This window comes from Chiloscyllium punctatum, chromosome 41 (genome assembly GCF_047496795.1).
Source record: "Chiloscyllium punctatum isolate Juve2018m chromosome 41, sChiPun1.3, whole genome shotgun sequence".
Lineage (NCBI taxonomy): Eukaryota > Metazoa > Chordata > Chondrichthyes > Orectolobiformes > Hemiscylliidae > Chiloscyllium > Chiloscyllium punctatum.
Genome location: NC_092779.1, coordinates 9082451 through 9106613, shown reverse-complemented (window position 1 = coordinate 9106613; position 24163 = coordinate 9082451). Strand labels below are relative to the sequence as shown.

At 44.2% G+C, this 24163-nt stretch overlaps 1 protein-coding gene across 4 annotated transcripts in view; it reads left to right on the top strand.

Annotated features, from left to right (window-relative positions):
- The window catches only part of drosha (drosha ribonuclease III), a 172181-nt gene that overhangs the window by 44731 nt on the left and 103287 nt on the right, over positions 1 to 24163 (top strand). For all 4 annotated transcript variants that reach the window (XM_072560332.1, XM_072560331.1, XM_072560333.1 and 1 more), the window contains exons 15-16: positions 13064 to 13163; positions 19676 to 19783. In XM_072560332.1, the coding sequence (XP_072416433.1) occupies positions 13064 to 13163; positions 19676 to 19783 (208 nt within the window). The remainder of the gene's footprint in view (positions 1 to 13063; positions 13164 to 19675; positions 19784 to 24163) is intronic.

Below are 24163 nucleotides of genomic sequence, written 5' to 3'. Positions count from 1 at the left end.
ACTAAAACTGGAGGTATATTGGGCAGCGAAGAAGGTTACCTCATAATGGGATCTTGATCAGATGGGCCAATGGGCTGAGGAGTGGCAGATGGAGTTTAATTTAGATAAATGCGAGGTGGTGCATTTTGGAAAGACAAACCAGAGCAGGACTTGTACACTTAATGGTAAGGTCCTGGAGAGTATTGCTGAACAAAGAGACCTTGGAGTGCAGGTTCATAGTTCCTTTACAGTGGAGTCGTAGATAGATAGGATAGTGAAGATGGTGTTTGGTATGCTTCCCTTTATTGGTTAGAACATTGAGTATAGAGTTAGGAGGTGATGTTGCTTTTGGAATTCTGGTCTCTCTGCTATAGGAACGTTGTTGTGAAACTTGAACTTGCTCAGAAAATATTTACAAAGATGTTGCCAGGGGAGTAGGATTTGAGGAGAGGCTGAAGAGTCTGGGTCTTTTTTCCCTGGAGCATTGGAGGCTGAGGGGTGACCTTTTATAGATGTTTATAAAATCATGAAGGTCCTGGATAGGCTAAATAGACAAGGTCTTTTCCCTGGGATGGGGGAGTCCAAATCTCGAGGGCATAGATTTAAGGTGAGCAGGATAAGATTTAAAAGGGACCTAAGGCAACTTTTTCATGCAGAGGGTGGTGCACGTCTGGAATGAGCTGCCAGAGGAAGTGGTACAATTACAACATTTAAAAGGCATCTGAATGAGTATCTGAATAGGAAGGGTTGAGAGGGATATGGGCCGACTGCTGGCAAATGAGACTAAATTCATTTAGGATATCTGGTCGGCATGGACGAGTTGGACCAGAGGGTCTGTTTCCATGCTGTACATCTCCATGACTCTGTGACTCTTAAGTATTTAGGTATGTACTTACAATGCCAAGGCATACAAGGCAATGGGCCAAGAGCTGGTAGATGGGATTAGAATAGTTAGATGGTTGTTTTTGACAAATGCAGACATGATGGGCCGAAGGTGCTTTTTTTTTTGTGCTGTAAACCTTGATGGCTCTCTTATTCTGTTTTGGAACAAATTCTTGACTTGACTAAGTCACTGTGTTGTAACCAAGTTTTACTCAACAAATGATGCACCCATTTACCTCTGATTTGCTTTCCTCATTGTTCACGTTTCTGCAATGGTGTGAAGACACTAGAAGTAAAGAAGCTAACCATTTCAGGTTATTCAATCGCCAGTACCCTATCCACTTCCTGTGTCTCTGTCAGCTCTGTGCAAGACTGACTCAGCGAGTCTCACTGCTCTGCAAATTGTTTCTCCTTCTAGGGCTTATCTAGTTTGCTTTGGAAAGCCTCAATACATTCTGCCTCCCTACACTCTCAGGAAGCACATCCCAGATCCTAACCACTTGCTGCGTATAAAACTTTCTCCTCATGTCACCTCTGGTTCTTTCAGCAACTGCCTTTAAATCTGTAAAACAGCCATAGAGTCATAGAGATGTACAGCACAGAAACAGACAATTTGGTCCAACCCGTCCAGATATCCTAACCTAACTTAGTCCCATTTGCCAGCACATGGCCCATATCCCTCTAAGCCCATTCAACTGCCTTTTAAATGTGCAATTGTACTAGCCTCCACCAGTTCCACTGGCACCTCGTTCCATATGCGCACCATCAACTTCATGAAAATGTTGCCCCTTAGGTTCCTTTTAAATCTTTTCCCCCCTCACCCTAAACCTATGCCCTCTAGTTCTGGACTCCCCCACCCCAGGGAAAAGACCTTGTCTGTTTACCCTACCCATGCCCCTCATAATTTTGTAAACCTCTATAAGGTCACCCCTCAGCCTCTGACGTTTCAGGGAAAACAGCCCCAGCCTGTTCAGCCTCTCCCTGAAGCTCAAATCCTCCAACCCTGGCAACATCTTTGTAAATCTTTTCTGAACCCTTTCAAGTTTCACAGCATCTTTCCGATAGAAGGGAGAGCAGAATTGCACGCAATGTTCAAAATAATAAAAACAGAAACTGCTGGAGAAACTCAGCAGGTATGACACTGGACTCTGAACATTCACTGTCCTTTCTCTTCACAGATGCTGTCAGATCTGCTGAGTCTTTCCTGCAATTTCTGTTTCTGGCTTCCAGCACCCACAGTGTATTGGTTTTATTTGACCTTAAATCTGTGCCTTCTGGCTCTTGACCCCTTCACCAATGCAAACAGTTGCACGCTATGTACTGATAAACGTTTATCACCATCTCTCTCTCTGTCTCTCACTCACTCTTTTCACACACCCACACGCACGCACACCCTTGTGACAGAAACCCCTCATCCCAAAAATCATATTCAAACCTTTACCGCATTCTCGCTGAAGCCTTCACGTCCTTCATAAAGTACTCTTGAAAGAAGTGAATTTTTTTCCTTTATCCCAGTTGTCAATTTGATTCGCTTTCAAAAGATTATTTTTTGTTCTCCTGCCATTATTAATCCAATTGTGTGTGACAGTGCATAACACGTACACAGCTAACTAACTTTTCCTTCAAAACTTCAATGTAAATGTTGTAACCTTCCTCATTATTTTCAGCCGAGAAGCTAACTTTTATCTGGAATCTTTTGAATCCTTTGGGCTAGTTTCCTATCTGGATGCTTGACACACCCCTGTAAAGGTAGTGAAACATTCCCAGCAGACCCTGTGTACGCAGCAGTTCCCCATCCAGGTAGTCAGTCCATAATGCCAGCTGCTCTGTGGCAGCGCACTGTATATTCCTTTATGATCCTCAAAGAATGGGGCAACAAAAAGTCTCTAATTCTTTTTAAAAAATAAATAATAAGAGTTTTACAAATCAAATGGCTGTCCAGTTTGTTTAAGCTTTGTTAGATTTTTGAAGGGATTTGTTCTTGGGATGCGGGCGTTGCTGGCTGGACCAGCATTTGTTGTTCGGTCCCTAGTTACTCCTCGGAGATGGTGGTGAATGACCGTCTTGAACCGTTGCAATAACCCACAATGCTATTAGGGAGGGAGATCCAGAATTTTGACGCAGTGACACGTGAACAGCAATATATTTCCAAGTCAAGATGTTGAGTAGCTTGGAGGGGAATTGCATATGGCGGTGTTCCCACCTAATTGCTGTCCTTGTTCTAGAATTAGAGAGCCTGGAAGATGCAATTGAAAGAGCCATTGTACATCAACACTGGAGGAAGTGAGTAGAATATATACAATGTACCAAGGAGCTGGTGGTAAAGTGGTAATGTCACTGGTCTAGTATTCCAGAGCCTCAGACAGTGGGGACCAGGGTTCAGATCACACTGTAGCAGATAGTCAAATGTGAATTCAATAAAAACCTGGAATAAATGTTGACCATATAGCCCTTGTTCAATGGTGATAAAAACCCATCTAATTCATCAATGTCTTTGAGGAAATTAAATCTGTCTCTGTTATCTGGTCTGTCATTACATGTGACTCCAGATCCATAGCAATGTATTTGACTCTTACTGTGTGACAATAAACAGTGACCTAGCCAACAACATCTCCATCCCATTGAATGAATAAAAATATGTACGCGTTTAAATTCTCTATCAGTGGAACATTAGAAATTTGCATTGCTAATGTTCTGTTGGAGTATTAATACTAAGTAGCAAACAAGTTCATAAGTGGCAAAAGTCACAAATTGGAGGAGGTTATAAGCGTGTAAGTGTAGAAAATTGGAGTAGACTGTTCAGCCCATCAGAGATGCAGCGTTTTTAAATGGACAGAAAAGCCATAAGCAATAGAAACACTTGTATACTGTTCACTTCCTCGAGCCTGCTTTGCCATTCAATAGAATCATGGCTGATCTGACATTCCTGATGTCCACCTTCCTGCCCTTTTCCTGCATACCTTGATTCCCTAGTGGTGCAGTCTTTTTCATCTCTCTTCAAAAGGAATGTGTATTTGATTGGCTTTGTGTCAGTTCACAACATCACCCAATGGTGGCAGTAGCGTCATAGGAAGCACAAGGAAAGTTTATTTTATTGGGTGAATGGTGGGTTCCATACAGTAATTTAGCAGTGAGGTTGTTTGACTAAATGCTGCTTGGCTTTCAACAAGGGAATTGACGCTAGTTATGAACTCCCTCCTTCAAACTCTCCCTTCCCACCCTTTTTGTGTTAATTTCTTGCAGTGTACAATCCTCCTTCGTCAGCATCCACTTCGAATATTATTGCTCACATAATTCCTATTATGAGCAAGTAATTTGTTCTAATCCAATTTTTTTGCCCTATTTCGCAGTGGGTGATGTCTAATGAATCAATTTCACTTCCATGAGAATTTCAATAAAGCTAGGCTAAATGCTGCATTGTGTATAGTTTGTGCTGAGGGGTTTCATTGTGTTTATTAAAAGTCAACATTTCTTTTAAGTAGGGATGAGTTTGTATTTTGGAGTTTGTAATCTATTTCACCAGAACTTTGTGCGATCAAGCTTACCACAGCTTGTGTGTGCAGAAATGTTGCTGTTAATATTGCAAAGTGCTCCAAAGTTGGAATTTTATAACTTAGAACTGGACAGCAAACCACATAAGGTGTTGCTTGGACAGATTGCTGATATCTGGAGCAAAGAGGTAGCTTCAAGGATAGAGAGGAAGCTGAAGGGTTGGCAAAACTGAGGAAGATAATTCTAGAGCTTTAAGAGGAAGGTAAAGCTGCCATAGTCCTATCATGCCATAGGACTGCACTCTCATTCAAGAAACACAATTGGTAGTGGTTTCACCAAAAAGCTGTAAAATACAGGAACAGAATTAGGCCATTTGGCCCATCAAGTCTGCTTTGCCATTTCATCACTGCTGGTATGTTTTTCAACCCCATTCGCTTGCCTTCTCCCATAAACCTTCTCAAACAAGAACCCTTCTATCTCTGTCTTAAACATACTCAGTGACTTGGCCTCGACAGCTCGCTGTGGAAATCAGATCCACAGATTCACCACCCTCTGGCTGAAGAATTTTTCCTCACCTCCATCCAAATGGGTTGTCCTTTCACTCTGAGGCTGAGCCTTCAGATCCTGGTTTCTCTTACTCGTGGGAATGCCGTCTCCCATGTCCAGAGTCAAGATTTGAGTGGTGCTGGGAGCCTTCGGGGTGGAGAGATAAAATCCCAGCCTCATTCCTGATGAAAGGCTCCTGCCTGAAACATCGATTTTCCTGCTCCTCTGATGCTGCCTGACCTGCTGTGCTTTTCCAGCACCACTCTAATCTAGACTCTGATCTCCAGCATCTGCTGTCCTCACTTTTGCCTATCTCCCATGTCCACTTCACCCAGCTCTCCCTATTCTGTAGGTTTTAATCTGATTTCTCCTCATCATTCTGAAGCAGTGAGTTTCCTCCGGGTGCTCCGGTTTCCTCCCACAGTCCAAAGATGTGCAGGTCAGTTGAATTGGCCATGCTAAATTGCCCCATAGTGTTAGGTGCATTAGTCAGAGGGAAATGGGACTAGGTGGGTTACTCTTTGGAGGGTCGGTGTGGACTTGTTGGGCCAAAGGTCCTGTTTCCACACTGTAGGCAATCTAATCTAATCTACTGACCTGAGGGTCACCAGGCAAGGGGAAGAGAGTGGGGAGAATCCTTCATCACTCTTTGTTCTTTGTTCATGGCAACCTTAGCCAGCGCAGGAATTGAATTCACGTTCTTTTTATTACACTGCATCACCAACCAGCCATTCAGCCATCTGAGCTAACCACCACCACCCTAACACATAGGAGTGGAATTACGTCATTTGGCCTTTGAGCCTGCTGCACTATCCAATGGGATCATGTCTGGTCTGATAATCCTCAACTCCATTTTCCTGCCTTTTCCCCCCATAATTTCTGATTCCCGTTCTGATTAATAATATGTCTATCTCAGCCTTGAATATACTTAAAAATCCAGTCTTGCCAGCTGTCTGTGGTAAAGAATGCTACAGATTTACTACCCTCTGAGAGGTTAGATGAGGTTTCTCCTCATCTCTGCCTTAAATATGTGACCTTGGAAGTAATATACTGGGCATTCGTTACCTGCTTTGGTTTGAATGGTGTCCAGCTCCTTGAGTGTTGCTGGACTTGTTCTGGATTAAGTTGGAGAATGCCATTTAGTTTGGTAATTAATCTGAATGGTGATAGATTGGGAAAGGGAGAGGTGTAACAAGACATGGGTGTCGTTGTATATCAGGCAATGAAAGTAAGCATGCCAGTGCAGCACCCAGTGGAGAAAGCAAATAGTATGTTGGCCTTCATAGAACATAGAACATAGAACATAGAACAATACAGCGCAGTACAGGCCCTTCGGCCCTCGATGTTGCGCCGATCAAAGCCCACCTAACCTACACTAACCCACTATCCTCCATATACCTATCCAATGCCCGCTTAAATACCCATAAAGAGGGAGAGTCCACTACTGCTACTGGCAGGGCATTCCATGATCTTACGACTCGCTGAGTGAAGAACCTACCCCTAACATCAGTCCTATATCTACCCCCCCTTAATTTAAAGCTATGCCCCCTTGTAATAGCTGACTCCATACGCGGAAAAAGGTTCTCACTGTCAACCCTATCTAACCCCCTAATCATCTTGTACACCTCTATCAAATCACCCCTAAACCTTCTTTTCTCCAAAGAAAACAACCCCAAGTGCCTCAGCCTTTCCTCATAGGATCTTCCTACCATACCAGGCAACATCCTGGTAAACTTCCTCTGCACCCGTTCCAGTGCCTCCACATCCTTCCTATAGTATGGCGACCAAAACTGCACACAATATTCCAGAAGCGGCCGCACCAGAGTCTTATACAACTGCAGCATGACCTCAGGACTCCGGAACTCAATTCCTCTACCAATAAAAGCCAGTACGCCATATGCCTTCTTCACTGCACTATTTACCTGGGTGGCAACTTTCAGAGATCTGTGTACATGGACACCAAGATCCCTCTGCTCTTCCACACTACCAAGTAGTCTACCATTAGCCCAGTAATCCATCTTTTTATTACTCTTACCAAAGTGAATCACTTCACACTTAGCTACATTGAACTCCATTTGCCACCTTTCTGCCCAGCTCTGCAGCTTCTCTATATCCCGCTGTAACCTGCCATATCCTTCCTCACTGTCTACAACTCCTCCGACTTTCGTATCATCCGCAAACTTGCTCACCCAACCTTCTAACCCTTCCTCCAGGTCATTTATAAAAATGACAAACAGCAATGGTCCCAAAACAGATCCTTGCGGAACACCACTAGTGACGGCACTCCAAGATGAATCTTTGCCATCAACTACTACCCTCTGTCTTCTTCCAGAGAGCCAATTCCTAATCCAAACCTCCAACTCACCCTCAATGCCATATCTCTGTATTTTCTGCAGTAGCCTACCATGGGGGACCTTATCAAACGCCTTACTAAAATCCATATATACTACATCTACCGCTTTCCCCTCATCTACCTCCTTCGTCACCTTCTCAAAGAATTCAATAAGGTTTGTGAGGCACGACCTGCCCTTCACAAAACCATGCTGACTATCCTTGATCACATCATTCTTATCCAGATGTGCATAAATCCTATCCCTTATAATTCTCTCTAAGACTTTGCCCACAACAGAAGTGAGACTCACTGGCCTATAGTTACTGGCCTTCATAATGACAGCATTAGAATACACACATGTGGATGTCTTGCTGCAATCGTACAGGCATTGGTGAGACTGCTCCTGGAGTACTCTGTGCAGATTTGGTCTCCATATCTGAGGAAGAATGTTCTGGCTATGGAGGGATTGCAATGAAACTTTACCAGACTGATTCCTGAGATTGCAAGACTGACGTATGAAGAGAGACCAGATCGATTAGGACTATATTCACTGGAATTTAGAAGATTTGGGGGTGAAGGGGGTTGGTGGGGGTGGGGGAGGTGTGGTGTGGGGTAGTGGGGGTGAAGGGGGTTGGTGGGGGGCGTGTGGGGTGGTGGGGGTCGGGGAGGTGTGGTGTGGGGTGGTGGGGGTGAAGGGGGCTGGTGGGGGGCGTGTGGGGTGGTGGGGTGGTGGGGGTGAAGGGGGTTGGTGGTGGGGTGGTGGGGGTGAAGGGGGGTGAAGGTGGTGGGGGTGAAGGGGGTTGGTGGGGGGCGTGTGGGGTGGTGGGGGTCGGGGAGGTGTGGTGTGGGGTGGTGGGGGTGAAGGGGGTTGGTGGTGGGGGTGAAGGGGGGTGAAGGTGGTGGGGGTGAAGGGGGTTGGTGGGGGGCGTGTGGGGTGGTGGGGGTGAAGGGGGTTGGTGGGGGGCGTGTGGGGTGGTGGGGGTGAAGGGGGTTGGTGGGGGGCGTGTGGGGTGGTGGGGGTGAAGGGGGTTGGTGGGGGGCGTGTGGGGTGGTGGGGGTGAAGGGGGTTGGTGGGGGGCGTGTGGGGTGGTGGGGGTGAAGGGGGTTGGTGGGGGGCGTGTGGGGTGGTGGGGGTGAAGGGGGTTGGTGGGGGGCGTGTGGGGTGGTGGGGGTGAAGGGGGTTGGTGGGGGGCGTGTGGGGTGGTGGGGGTGAAGGGGGTTGGTGGGGGGCGTGTAGGATGGTGGGGGTGAAGGGGGTTGGTGGGGGGCGTGTGGGGTGGTGGGGGTGAAGGGGGTTGGTGGGGGCGTGTGGGGTGGTGGGGGTGAAGGGGGTTGGTGGGGGGCGTGTGGGGTGGTGGGGGTGAAGGGGGTTGGTGGGGGGCGTGTGGGGTGGTGGGGGTGAAGGGGGTTGGTGGGGGGCGTGTGGGGTGGTGGGGGTGAAGGGGGTGAAGGGGGTTGGTGGGGGTGAAGGGGGTTGGTGGGGGGCGTGTGGGGGGGAAGGGGGTTGGTGGGGGGCGTGTGGGGTGGTGGGGGGGAAGGGGGTTGGTGGGGGGCGTGTGGGGTGGTGGGGGGGAAGGGGGTTGGTGGGGGGCGTGTGGGGTGGTGGGGGTGAAGGGGGTTGGTGGGGGGCGTGGTGGTGGGGTGAAGGGGGGTGGTGGGGGTGAAGGGGGTTGGTGGGGGGTGTGGTGGCGGGGTGAAGGGGGGTGGGGCAGTTGGGGGGTGGGGGGAGTCTCTCAGATACTTGGAAATTTTAAGAGCATTAGATAAACGCAGAACAGATGACTGGGGTGCTCAGAACGAAGGGTCACTGTCTAAGGATATGGGGTAGGACACTTAAGGCCGAGATGAAGAGAACTTTCTTCACACAGAGTGCGTGGAATTCAGTGTCACCAAAAGTAGCTCAAGACTAAAACATTGAACGTTTTCAGGAAGGAGTTAGATATAGTGCTTGGAGCTTAAAGGATTCAAAGGGTATGAAGAGAAAGAGAGATCAGAGAACTGACTTGGATGATCATATTAAATGGAGAAGCAGGCTCAAAGGGCTGAACGGCCTACTCCTGCTTCTGTGTTTCTATGTTGCTATTAACTTACCTTTCAATTCTCTGACCAGTGAATGTTACGTGATATGTTGAACTTGCCTGAAAAGAAGGGCACTGGTGTTTTGCTGGTCCTCCAATGGCAAGCGAGACCCTGTCACCTCTGCAAGATTCCAATCCATGGTCTCATCAAAGGTCTCCGTAATTGCAACAAGATCTACTTATTCTTATGTAGGTCCCTTCCCTATATAGTAAAGGCTCTGTGCTGCATAATGTCAGCATGAACAAGTTGGCCAGAATGGCCTATTTTTAGGCTTTATGTGTTCAGCCTTAACTCCAATCGCATTGGCTTTCTTTAAAGGCTACATGTGAAGTTAGTTAACGCAATATAGATGTTGACTTGTTCATGTGTTGCCACTTGCCTAATATATAGTCAGTCCTGAGCACTGAAGTAAGATCAGAGTAATGTATCCACGGACTGTTGGCTGTGTCCTACAAGTAAACTTGCATTAAATTCCCTGTAGGTTTCCTCTTCAGTGTTTGCATTTTAGAATTGAACCAGATTTGGAGGAGAAACCAAATTTGTCAGTCATTAGTGGTGTATATAACTGTGAATACAATCCTGCAGCAGTCACTGTGTTTTTATAAAGGAAACGGCTCAGTGTCTCTCGGGAATGCTCTGTGGAACTTGCTAGTAGGTTGACTGAGAGTATTGTTGTCAGTAAAAAGGCTAATTTGAACTTGGTGGAATTAAGTTTGAGGTTTGGAAATGACTTGAAACATTTCTCTGGAGTATGCAACATAGAACGTACAAACAAGGAGGACAATCATAAAAAGTATTTCTTGTTGTTATAATGGCTACCAACAATTCCTAAATGAAAGTACTTGGTCAGCAACTCCACTCTAAGCTTACCTTTTAATTTTAATTTTAACCTTATGCGAGACAATGGTTTGCTGTCAGAAATGTTGGCATAAATTGTTTGAAATGTGTAGGTTTAACATTCTGTTTTAGCTAGTGGCTTCTGTGCTTTTTCAAAAAAAAATTCCCTAAATATTTCTGAGTTTATTTCTGTTTTTGAAGGTGAAAGATTTCATAGTTGGTTATCAAAGCACTTGTCCATGTTGAGTACTCAGTGTTTCCATCAAGCAATTTCTAGGTCAGGTGCACTGAGAATCAGATGCAGAAAAATGTATTCATGTTCAGCTTCACTAATGCAGCAGTGGGAGATTTCCTGTGATGCCTTTGATTTAATGCCACTAGAGTCTTTCTGCTAATATTTTATACAAGCCATTCTATAAGTAATTTTTAAAAATGCACTCCTGATATTTATCCATCTTCTCTGCCAAATGTTTCCAATGAAATTATTGCAAGGCTGCTGCAAGTTCAGAGGAGGTTTACTAGACAAATGCCTGGAATGGGCAGGTTACCTTTTGAGGAAAACGTTGGGCAGGCCAACCTTGTATACAGAGGAGTTGATAAGAGTAAAAAGTGACTTGATTAAGTGTAATACCCTGAGAGGATGTGCTTTCTAATGGAAGTATCTAGAACTAGGTGGTCACTGCTTAAAGATCAGGGGTCTCTCATTTAAGTCGAGAATGTAGTGCTGGAAAAGCACAGCAGGTCAGGCAGCGTCCGAGGAGCAGGAAAATCAATGTTTCGGGCAAAACAATTTCATCAGGAACCTGGGGGTGGAGAGATAAATGTGAGGGGGGTGGGGGGAGTGGGGGGGTGGGGCTGGGAGCAAGATACCTGAGAGTATGATAGGTGAATGGAGGTGGACGGGAATGGTGATAGGGTGGAGCGGATGGGTGGGAAGGAAGATGGATAGGTCGTGAGGGTGGGGCTGAGCTGGAAGGTTGAAACTGGGATAAGGTGGGGGAGGGGAAATGAGGAAACTGGTGAAATCCACATTGATGCCACAGGGTTGGACTGTCTGGAGGTGGAAGATGAGGCATTCTTCCTCCAGAAGTCAGGTGATAAGGGAATGGCGATGGAGGAGGCCCAGGATCTGCATGTCCTCAGCAGAGTGGGAGGTTTCAGTAGCAGAGAAACTAAGACAGAATACAGTACAGATGGACATGTTTCTTTACCTTGTGCTTGTCTAGTTTCCCCTCAACTTCATTTATATCGTTAGCCTCAGGTACTCTGTCAATGATAATGACATCCTCATTCTGGCTACTCTCTGTATTTGGGCTTTTCTTCTGTTTGGTCCAACCTCTCGTTTTGATCCCCCTGCCCCAGGTGCAAGCATGCACCCATGCACAACAGCTCCCTTCCCTGTGACGAACTCTTCTTGAATCTTCCCATCATTTTAAAGACCTGTATCAAATCACCTCTCCACTTTATTTGCCAGAGAAACAACAACCTGGGCATTTCATGTTCTCCTGTTAGGCACAGCCTTTGTTTGTTGTCTCAGTGGTGGAAAGACCTTTGAGGACCGTTGCTTGAGCCGCATGTAGAAGATGTTTTTCCAAATATTGTTAGTCTGGCTCTGGCCGGACTGCTGGCACACCATGATGTGGGGAAAAGGTACTGGGTTCCCCCCTCAAACAAAAAGGACACATCGTGCACGTCTCATCCTGGATGGGGAGGTTGCTGTCACTCTTTATATAACCTCGTCACAAAGTGACCAACAGCAACGAGGATGTACACCTGATGGGTGAGATTTCTTTTAACTCTGTGGAGAGATTGTATGTATGGATAATTTTTTAACAAATCGCACAGGATTTTGTCCAAGTTTTAAATATAACTTACATTTGGCTCATCAGATGTACACGTATCCTTTCAAACATGATACAAGTTCAAAGGTATCTCAATGCAGTCAGCTTTTTTTTTTGGAATAGCTCAGCAGATCTGGCAGCATCTGTGAAGAGAAATCGGTTGACGTTTCCGTTTCGGTGACCTGTCCGCTGAACGTCAGATGCGACCAGACTGCTGAACCTTTCATTCCTGATGAAGGGTTTATGCCTGAAACGCTGACTCTCCTGCTTTTCAGATGCTGCCTGATCTGCTGTGCTTTCCCAGCACCACACTCTTGACTCTGATCTCCAGCATTTGCAGTCCTCACTTTCTCCTGCAGAGCTTTTCCAGCAACTTCTGTTTTTGTTTCTGATTTACAGCAGTTCTTCTGGTTATTAGATTAGATTAGATTAGATTACTTACAGTGTGGAAACAGGCCCTTCGGCCCACCCAGTCCACACCGCCCCGCCAAAGTGTAACCCACCCATACCCCTACATTTACCCCTTACCTAACACTACGGGCAATTTAGCATGGCCAATTCACCTGGCCTGCACATCTTTGGACTGTGGGAGGAAACCGGAGGAAACCCACGCAGACACAGGGCGAACGTGCAAACTCCACACAGTCAGACGACTGAGGCGGGAATTGGACCCGGGTCTCTGGCGCTGTGAGGCAGCAGTGCTAACCACTGTGCCACTGTGCCGCCCTTTTGTTGTGTTTTGTTCGTACAGTCTATTGATGAGCAGTTGTCTCGGTGTATGACTTGTTCCACTGTTTCATTATGAGAAAATGTCCACCAGATGCTTATTTCAAGTGTTCTTCATCATAGAAGTGTCTGTGACCATTGCTTGTAACACACATACTACCCCTGGTTGGGAGCACCCCCTCTGCTGTCTTGAACATGGGTAGCGTCAGGGAATTTTAAGATGGATGCTGCTGTCCAAACCAAAATGTTTGCTCTGAGCCATTCCTTATTGACTTTGGTTGAGATTGATGGTGTTGGCAGAGAGGAGATATTTTATGATTGGGAAGTAAGCTAAAACTTATCTTCTAAGGTATCAGAAGCTGTGGAAGAGTTATGTCAAACTGCGTCACCTGCTAGCAAACAGCCCCAAGGTCAAACAAGCAGACAAACAGAAACTGGCTCAGCGAGAGGTAAGCTGTCATTTGCTCCTTTAGCATTTCTGATGTTTTTGTGTTTTTGTCTAACACGAGCTTTCGCACAAAACCTTTGGAGTAATGTGGATGGAGAGAGTGCCAGAGACAGTTGGATTTTCATTTCCGAGATGGGTGGGTGGTAACTGCAATCTGGCGTGCTGCCTCATAAAGAAGTGAGAATTAGTCAGGGTGAGCTCTGAAAAAGGCTCTCCTCATTAACCTAGAACTTCACCACAACTTTACAAAAATGAAACAAACTATTTTTAGTCCTCACCCCTCACACCCCACTATCAGTCAGTCAGACTGTGAACCGTGAATCATCTTATCAGCAGTAGGTTGTGAAATCGATTGTGCAGTACAATTCCTATAGTGACAGTCCTCAGTCTTATGTCAACAGACTGAGGTGAAATGGCAAACGCTGATCTTTACGTGCTGTGGACAGTTTATTCAGAAATGTAAAAGCTAGGAGGTTTAAATACCATGACAGCTTGACATCCCCTTAACAAGTTAACAACTAAGTGAATTTGTCAATTTTATTTGCAAATTTATGTCTGCTTTTACTCATCCAAAAGGACACCTTATCTCTCCTATTACTGTTCCCTGCACCTACTGAAAAGGAGGCCCTGCATCTCCAAGTTTTTAGCTGAGGAGGCTTAGCTCAGTTATCTGGACTGCTTGTGTGTGATGCAGAATTATGTTAACAGTGTGGGTTCAATTCCCGTAGCAGCTGAAGTTACCATGACTGACTTTCCATTTCCTGCTCTCTCCTCACGAGTTAAACCATCATCATTCCCTCCCTCGAATGAGAGAGCAGCCCTGTGGCCTGCCAAGACTATGCTGACTTTTTTTTTGTCATTCGATGATATCGTCAAGGAAATCAAGAAAAAAGGTGGACTGAGGGTAGATTTTACTTTTGTGATGCTTTGGAACTAATGATGCAGTGCAATGGGTGGAGTGACCATTACTGGAGGGAGCTATCCAATAGCAAGTGGAATTGAGCAAAGCCAGTTCCATTGAGTTAAACTGTAGAGCAGGGCTATTGATGGGGTGATGCACTTTGCCAAAGGTCATACAAAATTGGAGGAACTACATCATGTCACAGTCCAAGAGGATGTCGTGAACTAGTTTGGCTACGAGCTGGAGAGGGATGGTGGCATCGTGGTACTGTCACAGAATCAATAATCTAGAACTAGTAATCCCGGTTTATGATTTGAGGACGTGGGCTCAAATCCCACCCCTGCCTGGTGAAATTCAAATTCACTTAAAAGCTGAAATATAAAACTAGTCTCAGTGATGGTGACAGTACAACTATCATTGTTGTAAAAATGCATCTGATTCAATAACATCCTTTCAGGTAAGAGAATCTGCTGTCCTTAACTGGTATAGTCTACATGTCATCTCATACCCACAGCAATGTGGTTGGCTGTTAATTGCCCTCTGAAATGGCCCTAACAAGCCACTCAGTTTAAAGGTAATTAGGAATGGGTAACAAATGCTGGCCTTGTCAGTGACGCCCACAAAACATGAAAGACAAAAACAAAAACAAAGTCATTCCAAGATCTTGTGGAGGGATTGAGATTTGCAGGAAACATGGACAAAGATGTGGGAGGCAGCAAGGTATTGATGGATGAAGGTATTGAGGTTGATTTTGAGAGTATGGGGTGGGATAGACAGCGGATTTGACAAAAGGGGGATTGCACGTTGGGCTAGTGAACCATTATGATGTCACCTGGGAGGGAGTTAGGAGGTGGGGTATTGTATGGTCAGCGGTTTGTTGGAAATAATGTCAAAGGAGAAGGAGAGAGTGAGAGATTTACAATCAGACTGCTAGGAATGATCCATGAAGAGATCCATGTTAGCAATGATCCAAGATCCATGAAGAGAAGCAACAGACAGCTCAACAGATGACCTCACTCTTAATGTCGAAGAAATCCTTGAGTTTGAAGAGATGGAACAAAGGATGGGGTTAACTTAGTTCTGCAGGATGGCTCTGGAATAGTGAGTGATTTAGGCAGAGCTGGACCACGTTATCTATTATCCCAAAATCTGCAAAAATGTATGGTTTTGAGAGCAAGGCATTTATTTGATGTGATCCAGCAAGAGCTGACAATAGAGGGTGAATCTCACTCTGCACTGGGCACGTACCAGGTTTGTATACTTTAACATGAGGTGGAAGTGTCGATTAGGTCTTATTTAGAATGAAAGGGAGTGCAAATGTCTATCGTTTTGCTGAAGAAAGGGCAGCAATATATTGTGGTTGAGTCGAGAGAATGCTCTAGAGTTATGATGAGGTGAAGATCAAAGATTAGGTATTTGGTAATTTGTAAGTTGAATGATGATTAATGTTGGCGAGTGCTTTTTGGCATCCAATTCAGAACAAAGTGGAATTGGGATGAAGTAGATGAATTTGGAATGGTGAAGAATAGGAGAAATTGTTAAGAATTGGCCTTGAAGTGGTTGAACCCAGCTCACTTTAACAGTTAATACATTACACCCTTTGTAAAGAATGGTGATATGGTCAGCAATAATTAATGGCTGTTTGTCCCTATTCATCTTTGGGAAACACTGGGAAATCTATAGTGTACAGTGTAAACCTCATTGGAAAGGAGATCAGAGACAGGCTGTTCAGAAGAGTCTGAGGTGTGGCAGATGGAGTTTAATTTGGATAAATGTGAGGTATTGCATTTTGGTAAAACAAATGAGGGCAGGACTTGTATAGTTAATAGGATCCTGGGTACTGCTGTCGAACAGAGAGACTGAGGGGTTCAGGTACATAATTCTTTGAAATTTGTGTTGCAGGTTGACATGCTGTTTAAGAAGATGTTTAGCATGCTTTTCATCATTGCTGATAACCATTATGTATAGGAGTTGGGGCATTATGTTGTGGCTGTACAGGACATTGGTGAGGTTATTTTAGAGCATTGTGTACAGTTCTGGTCCCCTTGCTATTGGAAGGATATGAAATTGCAGAGGGTTCAGAAAAGATTGGGTTCAGAAAAGATTTATCAAGATGTGGTTGGGACTGAAAGGTTTGAGTTGTAAGGAGGAGCTGGATAGGCTGGGACTTTTTTTACCTGGAGCATTGGAGATTGAGGAATGATCTTACAGTTGTTTGTAAAATTATGAGGGGCATAGATTATGGTGAATAGCAAAAGCCTTTTCCCTAGGATGGGGCAGTTCAGGATCACAGGGCATATTTTTATGGTGAGAGGAGAAGGATTTAAAAGGGACCTAAGGGGCAACCTTTTCACACAAAGGGTGGTTCAAATATGGAATACACTTCCTGAGGAAGTGGTGAATGTGGGTACAGTTACAACACTTAAAAGACATTTGGATAGGTACAGAAAGGAAATGTTTGGAGGGATAAGGGCCAAACGCAGCCAAGTAGAGCGAGTTTAATTTGGGAAACATGGTTGGCATGGATGAGTTGGAGCGAAGGGTCTGTTCGGTGCTGTGTGACTCTATGACTTTAGAATAGAAATTATTCTCCTGCTGTCTCAGTGTTTGAATTTATAATTGTATTTCTCATAGATGATAGCCAAGCAACTGCATGTAATTGCAGAATAATGCACACTGCCTGAGCACCACTTGTGGTTGGTCAGGAGTTCACAAAGTATGGTTTTTGAAACAGCTTTATTTTGGGGGCATGCTATTTCAGATCTGTTAGTCCTTCCAATTCATCCATACCGAGAGAGCTGCAGCTACAGTGTGGATTATTTATAAGGAGAATCATTAACCTTAAAGAAAAGGAACCGGTTTTGGAATCTGTGCTCTATACTGCTGCTGAAATGCAATTTTGCTTCGTCTGACATTTTCCATCTGTCATTAGTTTAATGCTGTGGCTGCTTCAGCACTCGAGTGTATTTAACTAGCTGAGCGTATTTCTGCACGGGTCCTTTCAAGTTCCATGCGGTTTATTGCTTCAGCTATTTATAGAGAGCAAGAATAGGTCATTTTCAACTGAGGAGAACAGGGAGCAGTGCAACAAGAGTTCTTTTAACTTCTAACGTTGAGTATTGTTGAAAACTGTAAGCTTTCCTTTCCTTGTACAGTATAGATTTTTGTTAAATTAACCTGTTAAGAGTGTTATCGAGTTATACAGCACCGAAACAGACCATTTGGTCCAACTTGCCTGCGCCAACCAGATATTCTAAATTGATCTCGCCCTATTTGCCACATTTGGCTCATACCCCTCTCAGTCCTTTCTATTCATGTATCCATCCTAATGTCTTTTATATGTTGTAATTGTACCCAGCCCCACCATCTCCTCTGGCACCTTATTCTGTATACACACCAGCCTCTATATGGAAAACGTTGCTCCTCCAGTCCCTTTTTAAACATCTTTCCTATAGCAGGGAGATGAGCATTGAATGCAGTATTCCAGAAGTGGCCTCACGAATGTCCTGTACACCTGCACCATTACCTCTGAACTCCTACCAATGAAAGCATTGGGAAACAAGTACCTCCTTCACCACCTTGTATACCTGTGTCTCCACTTTCAAGGAACTATGTACCAGCATCCTTGGATCTGTTTGTTTAGCAACACAAGGGTCCTACCATTAACTGTGTAAGTTTACCTTATCAAAATGTAACACCTCACGTTTTTGTAAATTAAACTCCATCTACCACTCCTCAGCCTATTGGACCTGGTCAAGGTCCCATTATACTCTGAGATAACCTTCTTCACTGTCTGCTGCATCACCAATTTAGGTGTCATCTGCAAACTTACTAACCATTCCTCCTTTATTCATATCCAAATCGTTTACATAAATGACAAAAGCAGTGGACCCAGTACCGATCCTCGCGGCACACAGGTGGTTACAGGCCTCCAGTCTGAAAAACAACCTGTTACCTCCACCGCCTGACTCCTACCTTGAAGCTAATTTTGTATCAAATCGGCTAACTCTCATTGGATTTCAAGTGATCTCACCTTGCTAACCAGTCTACCATGCAGAACCTTGTTGAGCGCCTTCCTGAAGTCCTTGTAGACGATGTCTGCAACTCTGCCTTCTTCAACCTTCTTTGTCATCGCTTCAAAATGTTCAATAAAGGTAGTGACACATGATTCCGCACAAAGCTATGTTGACTATCCCTACTTGGTCCTTGCCTTTCCAAATAAATATTAATCATGTCCCTCAGAACCTCTTCCAACAACTACCCACAACTGATGCATGGCTCATGTTGTGATGTGCCTCTGGCGCAGGTGGGACTAGAACCTTAACTTCCTAGCTCAGAGGTAAGGATGTTACCAATGCACCACATAAGCTTTTGTACAGTCTAAACTAGACACCACAGGGGACAGCAATGTTTTATAAAGTCTGCAATGCTGACAAAGTGTATGTATCCACCTTTTGATCCAACCACCCACTTGCAACAACAACAATGGCTTGCATTTATCTAGTGTCTTTAACATAGTAAAGTGCCACATGGTGGTTTGCAGGAGCGCTGCCAAACACAATCTGACACCAAGCCACATAAAGACATTGGGGCCAAATGAGCAAAGCCTTGGTCAAGGGGAGAGGTTTTAGATTATGCTTACTGGGATAGAAAATAGGACAGATGGTTAGTGTGAGTTTTAAAGGAGGTAGCTCTGGCACTTTCTGGGTTTTTGCACTGAGGGCTGACCATAGAGTGATTTAAGGCTGGGACTGAATTGGCAAAGGGCAGATATTTCAGGGATTGTGGAGATTTTAATTTTTTTTTCATGGGGTGTGGCATGACGGGTAAGACTGGCATTTGCTGGCCAGCACTAATTTCCTTAAACTGATTACTCCCTCGGTCATAGCAGATGGCAATTATGAGTAATTGATGTTGCTGTGGGTCTGGAGGTAAAGATGACACATTTTCTTCCTTGATGAACATTATTTAATTTATTAGAGTTTTTATAACAATCTTGTTTTCTAGTCCCTGAGGCTGATGCGTTTTATTCCAGATTGATTGATTTTATTAATCATTTGAATTATGAAAATAACTCAGATGAAGTCAAAATCCTGGGGATGCTGGACAATCTGAAACAAACACAATGATGGAGAAACTCAGTAGGTCAAGCAGCATCTTCAGAGAGAAACAGAGTCCAATGTGACTCTTCAGAACTCTCCAATTTCTTCAGCGTTTTCTCTCTTCGTTCTGTGTTTTTACAATAGTTTCACTGTTACTGCAATTAGTTATTCCAAATTTACTCATTGAATTCAAATCCCACCATCTGCCAAGGTGGGATTTGATCCTTGTCCCCAGGGGGCACTTGAGGTTTGCAAGTCCAATGACATTGCCACTTTGCCGCGATCTGCTCATTCTGCAGAGATAGTCCATGGATTTGTAAATGAGAATAAGAATTTTAAAACCCACTTGCTGCAAAACCGGTACCCACTGTGGGGATGATGGGTAAATGAGACATGGGGCAAGTCAGCATGAATGCTCGTCTTATACGGGATATAATGTTTTAAGTAGTGTTGGGATCAAAAATCCCTATTATTATATGTCAACAAATGCTGTGTTTCCATTAATTTCAGGAAGCTTTGCAGAAGATCCGTCAAAAAAATACAATGCGACGTGAGGTAACAGTCGAACTGAGCAGTCAAGGTTTCTGGAAGACTGGTGTCCGCTCAGATGTCTGTCAAGTATGTAGCTTGGATGGTCTTCATAGACCCGCACTGACACTGGATGTAACTGTAGTTGTTGAGGCCTCATCAGTTCTGTTATTATGAGCATTGCGGCCATGTTGTAGATGGTGGTTAGTTTAACCAGGTTGATATTTTCTAATCCAGCTGTTCAGAGATGTTATGACACACTCTGGAGCAAGTGGGACTTGGAGTAGTTTGAAACACAGAGCTCGTTTACCAGGCCCGTGTGGTGTGGTGGTAGTGTTCCTACCTCTGAGATAGAAGGCCCAGATTCAAGTCCATTTCTCTCCCGAGGTTAATCAGAAACTATTTTTCAAGCTTGTCTGGTTTTCTGGGGGAAGAGGAGAGAGCAGATTGGAGTTTGTATTGAATTGCAAAATGCAAATGAATACTTGTGCAAGGTGGACTGACCCTTGCTTCCTGTTTTGTTTAAATGAGAACACACCAGTATAAGAGTCTGGGCATTGGGTTCTATCTTGTACTCTTAAAGTTGCTCTCTTAAATTTAACCATCCCTGCTCTGGGAGTGCTGCAACTCTGTCTCTCCATTGTCTGACTCTCCGGAATTCTAACGTCCTCTTTTATTTGTACTCTAATGTTCAGCTTGTTGATCTTTATATTACAGCTCTCCAGTACAGTTCTTCCAATCATCTGAGTCTTGACATTCTCAGTGACTGCTGAGTTATATTATACTGTCTTATCAGATCTTGACATATGCTTGCCCATTAGACCACACATGTATTGACCCTTAGGTTCTATTATGTAGTGGTGTGAAGACTGTGTACCCCCCTTCACATGTTCCAGGTCACTAAAACAATGAAGAGATGTACAAGCAACCTCCAAAATGTTCCATTCAGCCCCCAAGCCGTTCCACCTCCTAAAAAACCTGTAGGTGGTGATTTTAAAAACCTGCAGTTCCATTTACTTGCCTTTTGCTCCATATCCTTTGACACTCTTTGATCTAACGGAAAATATTTGGATCTTCATTCCCCCCCGCCCGGCTCCTGAAGAGCGAATGTTCCAATTTTCCTTAGCTCTTCACGTGGAAGCGTTTCATGGTTTCACCTCCAGTGCTGATTTAACATTGTGCCTCCTTTGTTCTGCATGTGTAAACTAAAAAGGGTATCAAACCAGTTTGATTCAACAGCTCAACACCATTTCATTTTGTTCTGGTGAGTCTCTTCTGTACCCTCCCCAAGACTCATGTGTTTATTTTGTTCTTATGATTTTATTGTCTAAAGCCAAGTGTTCCAGGTCAGGCTTGATCAATGCTTTTGTACAACTGAAACATAACCTCCATAATTTCATTTCTCAATCCTTTAGAGGCCAGTGTTTTATTTATCATCTTAATAAGTTTTTGGGTCTGTCTACCAGCTTGTAGAGATCTCCGCACATTGACACCTGAATCCACTTGCTCCTTGAAATCTGGCTTTCACCATTAAGTACGTATTTTGATTTGTCTTTCTTGTGACATCGGACTTCCTCTGCTTTCCAGTTTTTCTGAAACATTTTGTCTGTGTTCTCCATTGACACCCCGTTCCCTCCTTTACAACTTGCCGTGTCTCCCAAGTGAGTGTCATTGGCAAATCTTTCACCCAAGTGATTGTGTGTTAATCCACAGGCATTTTCTTCAGACCCTGAGCACTTTTGTGTTTAATCCTTGAAACCCTGAAGACCATTACTGTTCAGGATGTAATGAATTATTATGGCCCAGAAGTAGGCCATTTAGTCCATCATGTCCAAGTGAGCAGTTCACCTTGGGCTATCCCTCTGCTTTCTTCCCATAACCCCACAGGTTTCTCCTGTTCAATCCTGATACATGTTTAACAGAAGAGTTGGAAGTTTGTAGGACAGAGGGAGACCTTTATACTTAGCATCATTATGCTGCCACCCTGTTAATTTGCTGGCTCTATTGTCTTCCAAAGACGACGTAATCTTTTTCTGCTACAGATATTTTCCCACTGTTCAGAAATATAGAAATGTAGGAAATGGGGGCAGGAGTAGGCCATTTGGTCCTTCCAGCCTGATCTTCATTTTCCTTTTAAAACATGCAGTGGTTCCGGTCTCAGTTGTTCAGAGCCTAGACTTTCCCTGCTCCATAAACGCTGAAGCCATGTGCCCTGATCTCTGCCATCATGCTGCCAGACCAGTTTTCATTTTGTTGCTCCTCGTCACTGACTTTTGAACTTTGGCAAAATGGTCATTCCCATTCCTATTCTTTCAGTCAGATTTCTTCAATCCGTTTTGAAATCGCCATTAAATATGCTCACAACTTGGTGTGCTGAACTGGTTATTTTATCCTGCCTGAAGAGCTGGTGGCATGGACAGTGGAGGATCCCTCTTGGGTATATTGAAGAGCTGTCAAAGTTCAGCTGTTATTACAGCCCAGCAGCATGGTGGTAGTGGTGATTATTAATGTTAAATTAATTGTATTGCTAAGGATAACCAGGGGAACGGTTTTGATTGTTTGATTGAAAACCTTGAGCACATATTAAGAACAGAATTACCTGTGATCATACTGTTCTGAGAACAGCTGGTCTCATCCAAGCTGGAAGTTAAGCAGGATCAAGACCGACAACTGGGAATACCAGGGGCATTATGTCCAAAAAGAGACAAAAGCTAAAAAGTGGTTTGAATCCCATCCGAGGACCAAAGAAGGTATGTTTCTAATCTGGCCAAACAGATTTTCTGTCAATCTGCAAACACTTCCATCACCTCCAGTGGTGGTAAGAGCAGGAGACATTCTTGATCCGCCACCAATGAATAAATTTGGGCCTGTCTCATCTACCACTTGTAGCTCCAGGCTGCAATATGCAGGTAAAGATACATGTTGCCACAGGATCTGATTTCCTAGGTGAAATGTAACAAACCACCGTCCTCTTCAATATAACAAGAGAGTCGGTTAGCTCCGTTAGGTGAGATGGCTAGTGTGTAGTTCAGAGAAATGACTCCTGTTCCAACTGAGATGGACTTGGGTCTGTCTACAAAAGAAATCTTCTTTAATGGGAAGAAGTGCCCTTGGTTCCTTGTGGTCTACAGCACACTAACTTTCAGTAAAAATTCCAGACATTACTGGCACACTGACTTAAAAGTACGAGGAGGAGGCATGCAACGCTGCATCCTGGGAATAAACCTACTGACAAAAATCAATTGATGTCTCGTTTCGTATTTTGGGCTTGAGATCAACATGAATTCTCCATGAAATTTCAATGAGAAGTTGCTCATTTCTCCATGCCTTACACTTTTCTGAGGATTTACTTGTAGGAACATTCCCCCTTTCAGTATAACGTTGTCTAAATTATCACTTTGATTCTTGCTTTTGGTGTATGTCGCACTAATCTACTTCCTTCAGGAAGTTCTAATGTCAGAGCCAGCCTTGTTATCTTCTCTTGTTCTCCAACTATCTTTCATTGTCTGTCATTATGAGAACCTTTTCGCTCCTCCTTTATCCCAGTCCATCCACCTCCTAAAACAAAATCGTCAGCTTTCTAGACTTTGTCCACATTGCTCAAGGTCTGTGTTTCAGTCCTCTACTGAATAGCATAGACACTTGTTCAAATACATAGTGAGTCCACTATATTCAGTGCTGAGTGACTAACTGTAAAGGTATAGCATTCTCTTAAAGTCATAGAGATATACAGCATGGAAATAGACCCTTCAGTCTAACCTGTCCGTAACAACCAGGTATCCTAACCTAATCTAGTCCCATTTGCCAGCACTTGGCCCATATCCCTCTAAACCCTTCCTATTCATATATCCATCCAGGTACCTTTTAAATGTTGTAATTGTGCCAGCCTCCTCCATTTCCTGTGGCAGCTCATTCCATTCACACACTACCCTTAGGACCCTTTCAAATCTTTTCCCTCACACCTTAAACCTATGCCATCTAGTTCTGGACTCCCCAAGCCCAAAGAAAATACCTTGGCTAACCACCCTATCCTTGCCTGTGATGATTTTATAAACTTCAATAAGGTCACCCCTCAGCCTCCGACATTCCAGGGAAAACAGCCATAGCCTCTTCCTGTAGCTCCAGTACTCCAACCCTGGCAACATCCTTGTAAATCATTTTTTAATCCTTTCAAGTTTCATCATATCCTTCCGATAGGAGGCAGACCAGAATTGCACACCGTATTCCAAAAGTGGCCTAACTAATGTCCTGTACAGCCACAACATGACCTCTTGCGCTAATTTTGGCGAGTACTAGTAAAAATTCAGAAATGTATTTGGAGGTTGTACGTTTTTTTTCTCTCCAAGAAAAGAATTTTTGGTATATGGGATAATTCTCTCCTCTGTTTCATTTTAAATCCCACAATAATGAGCTGAATTAAATCTGGTTGTGGAGGACTTTGAAGGTTATAAGGATAAGTGCGCGCACATG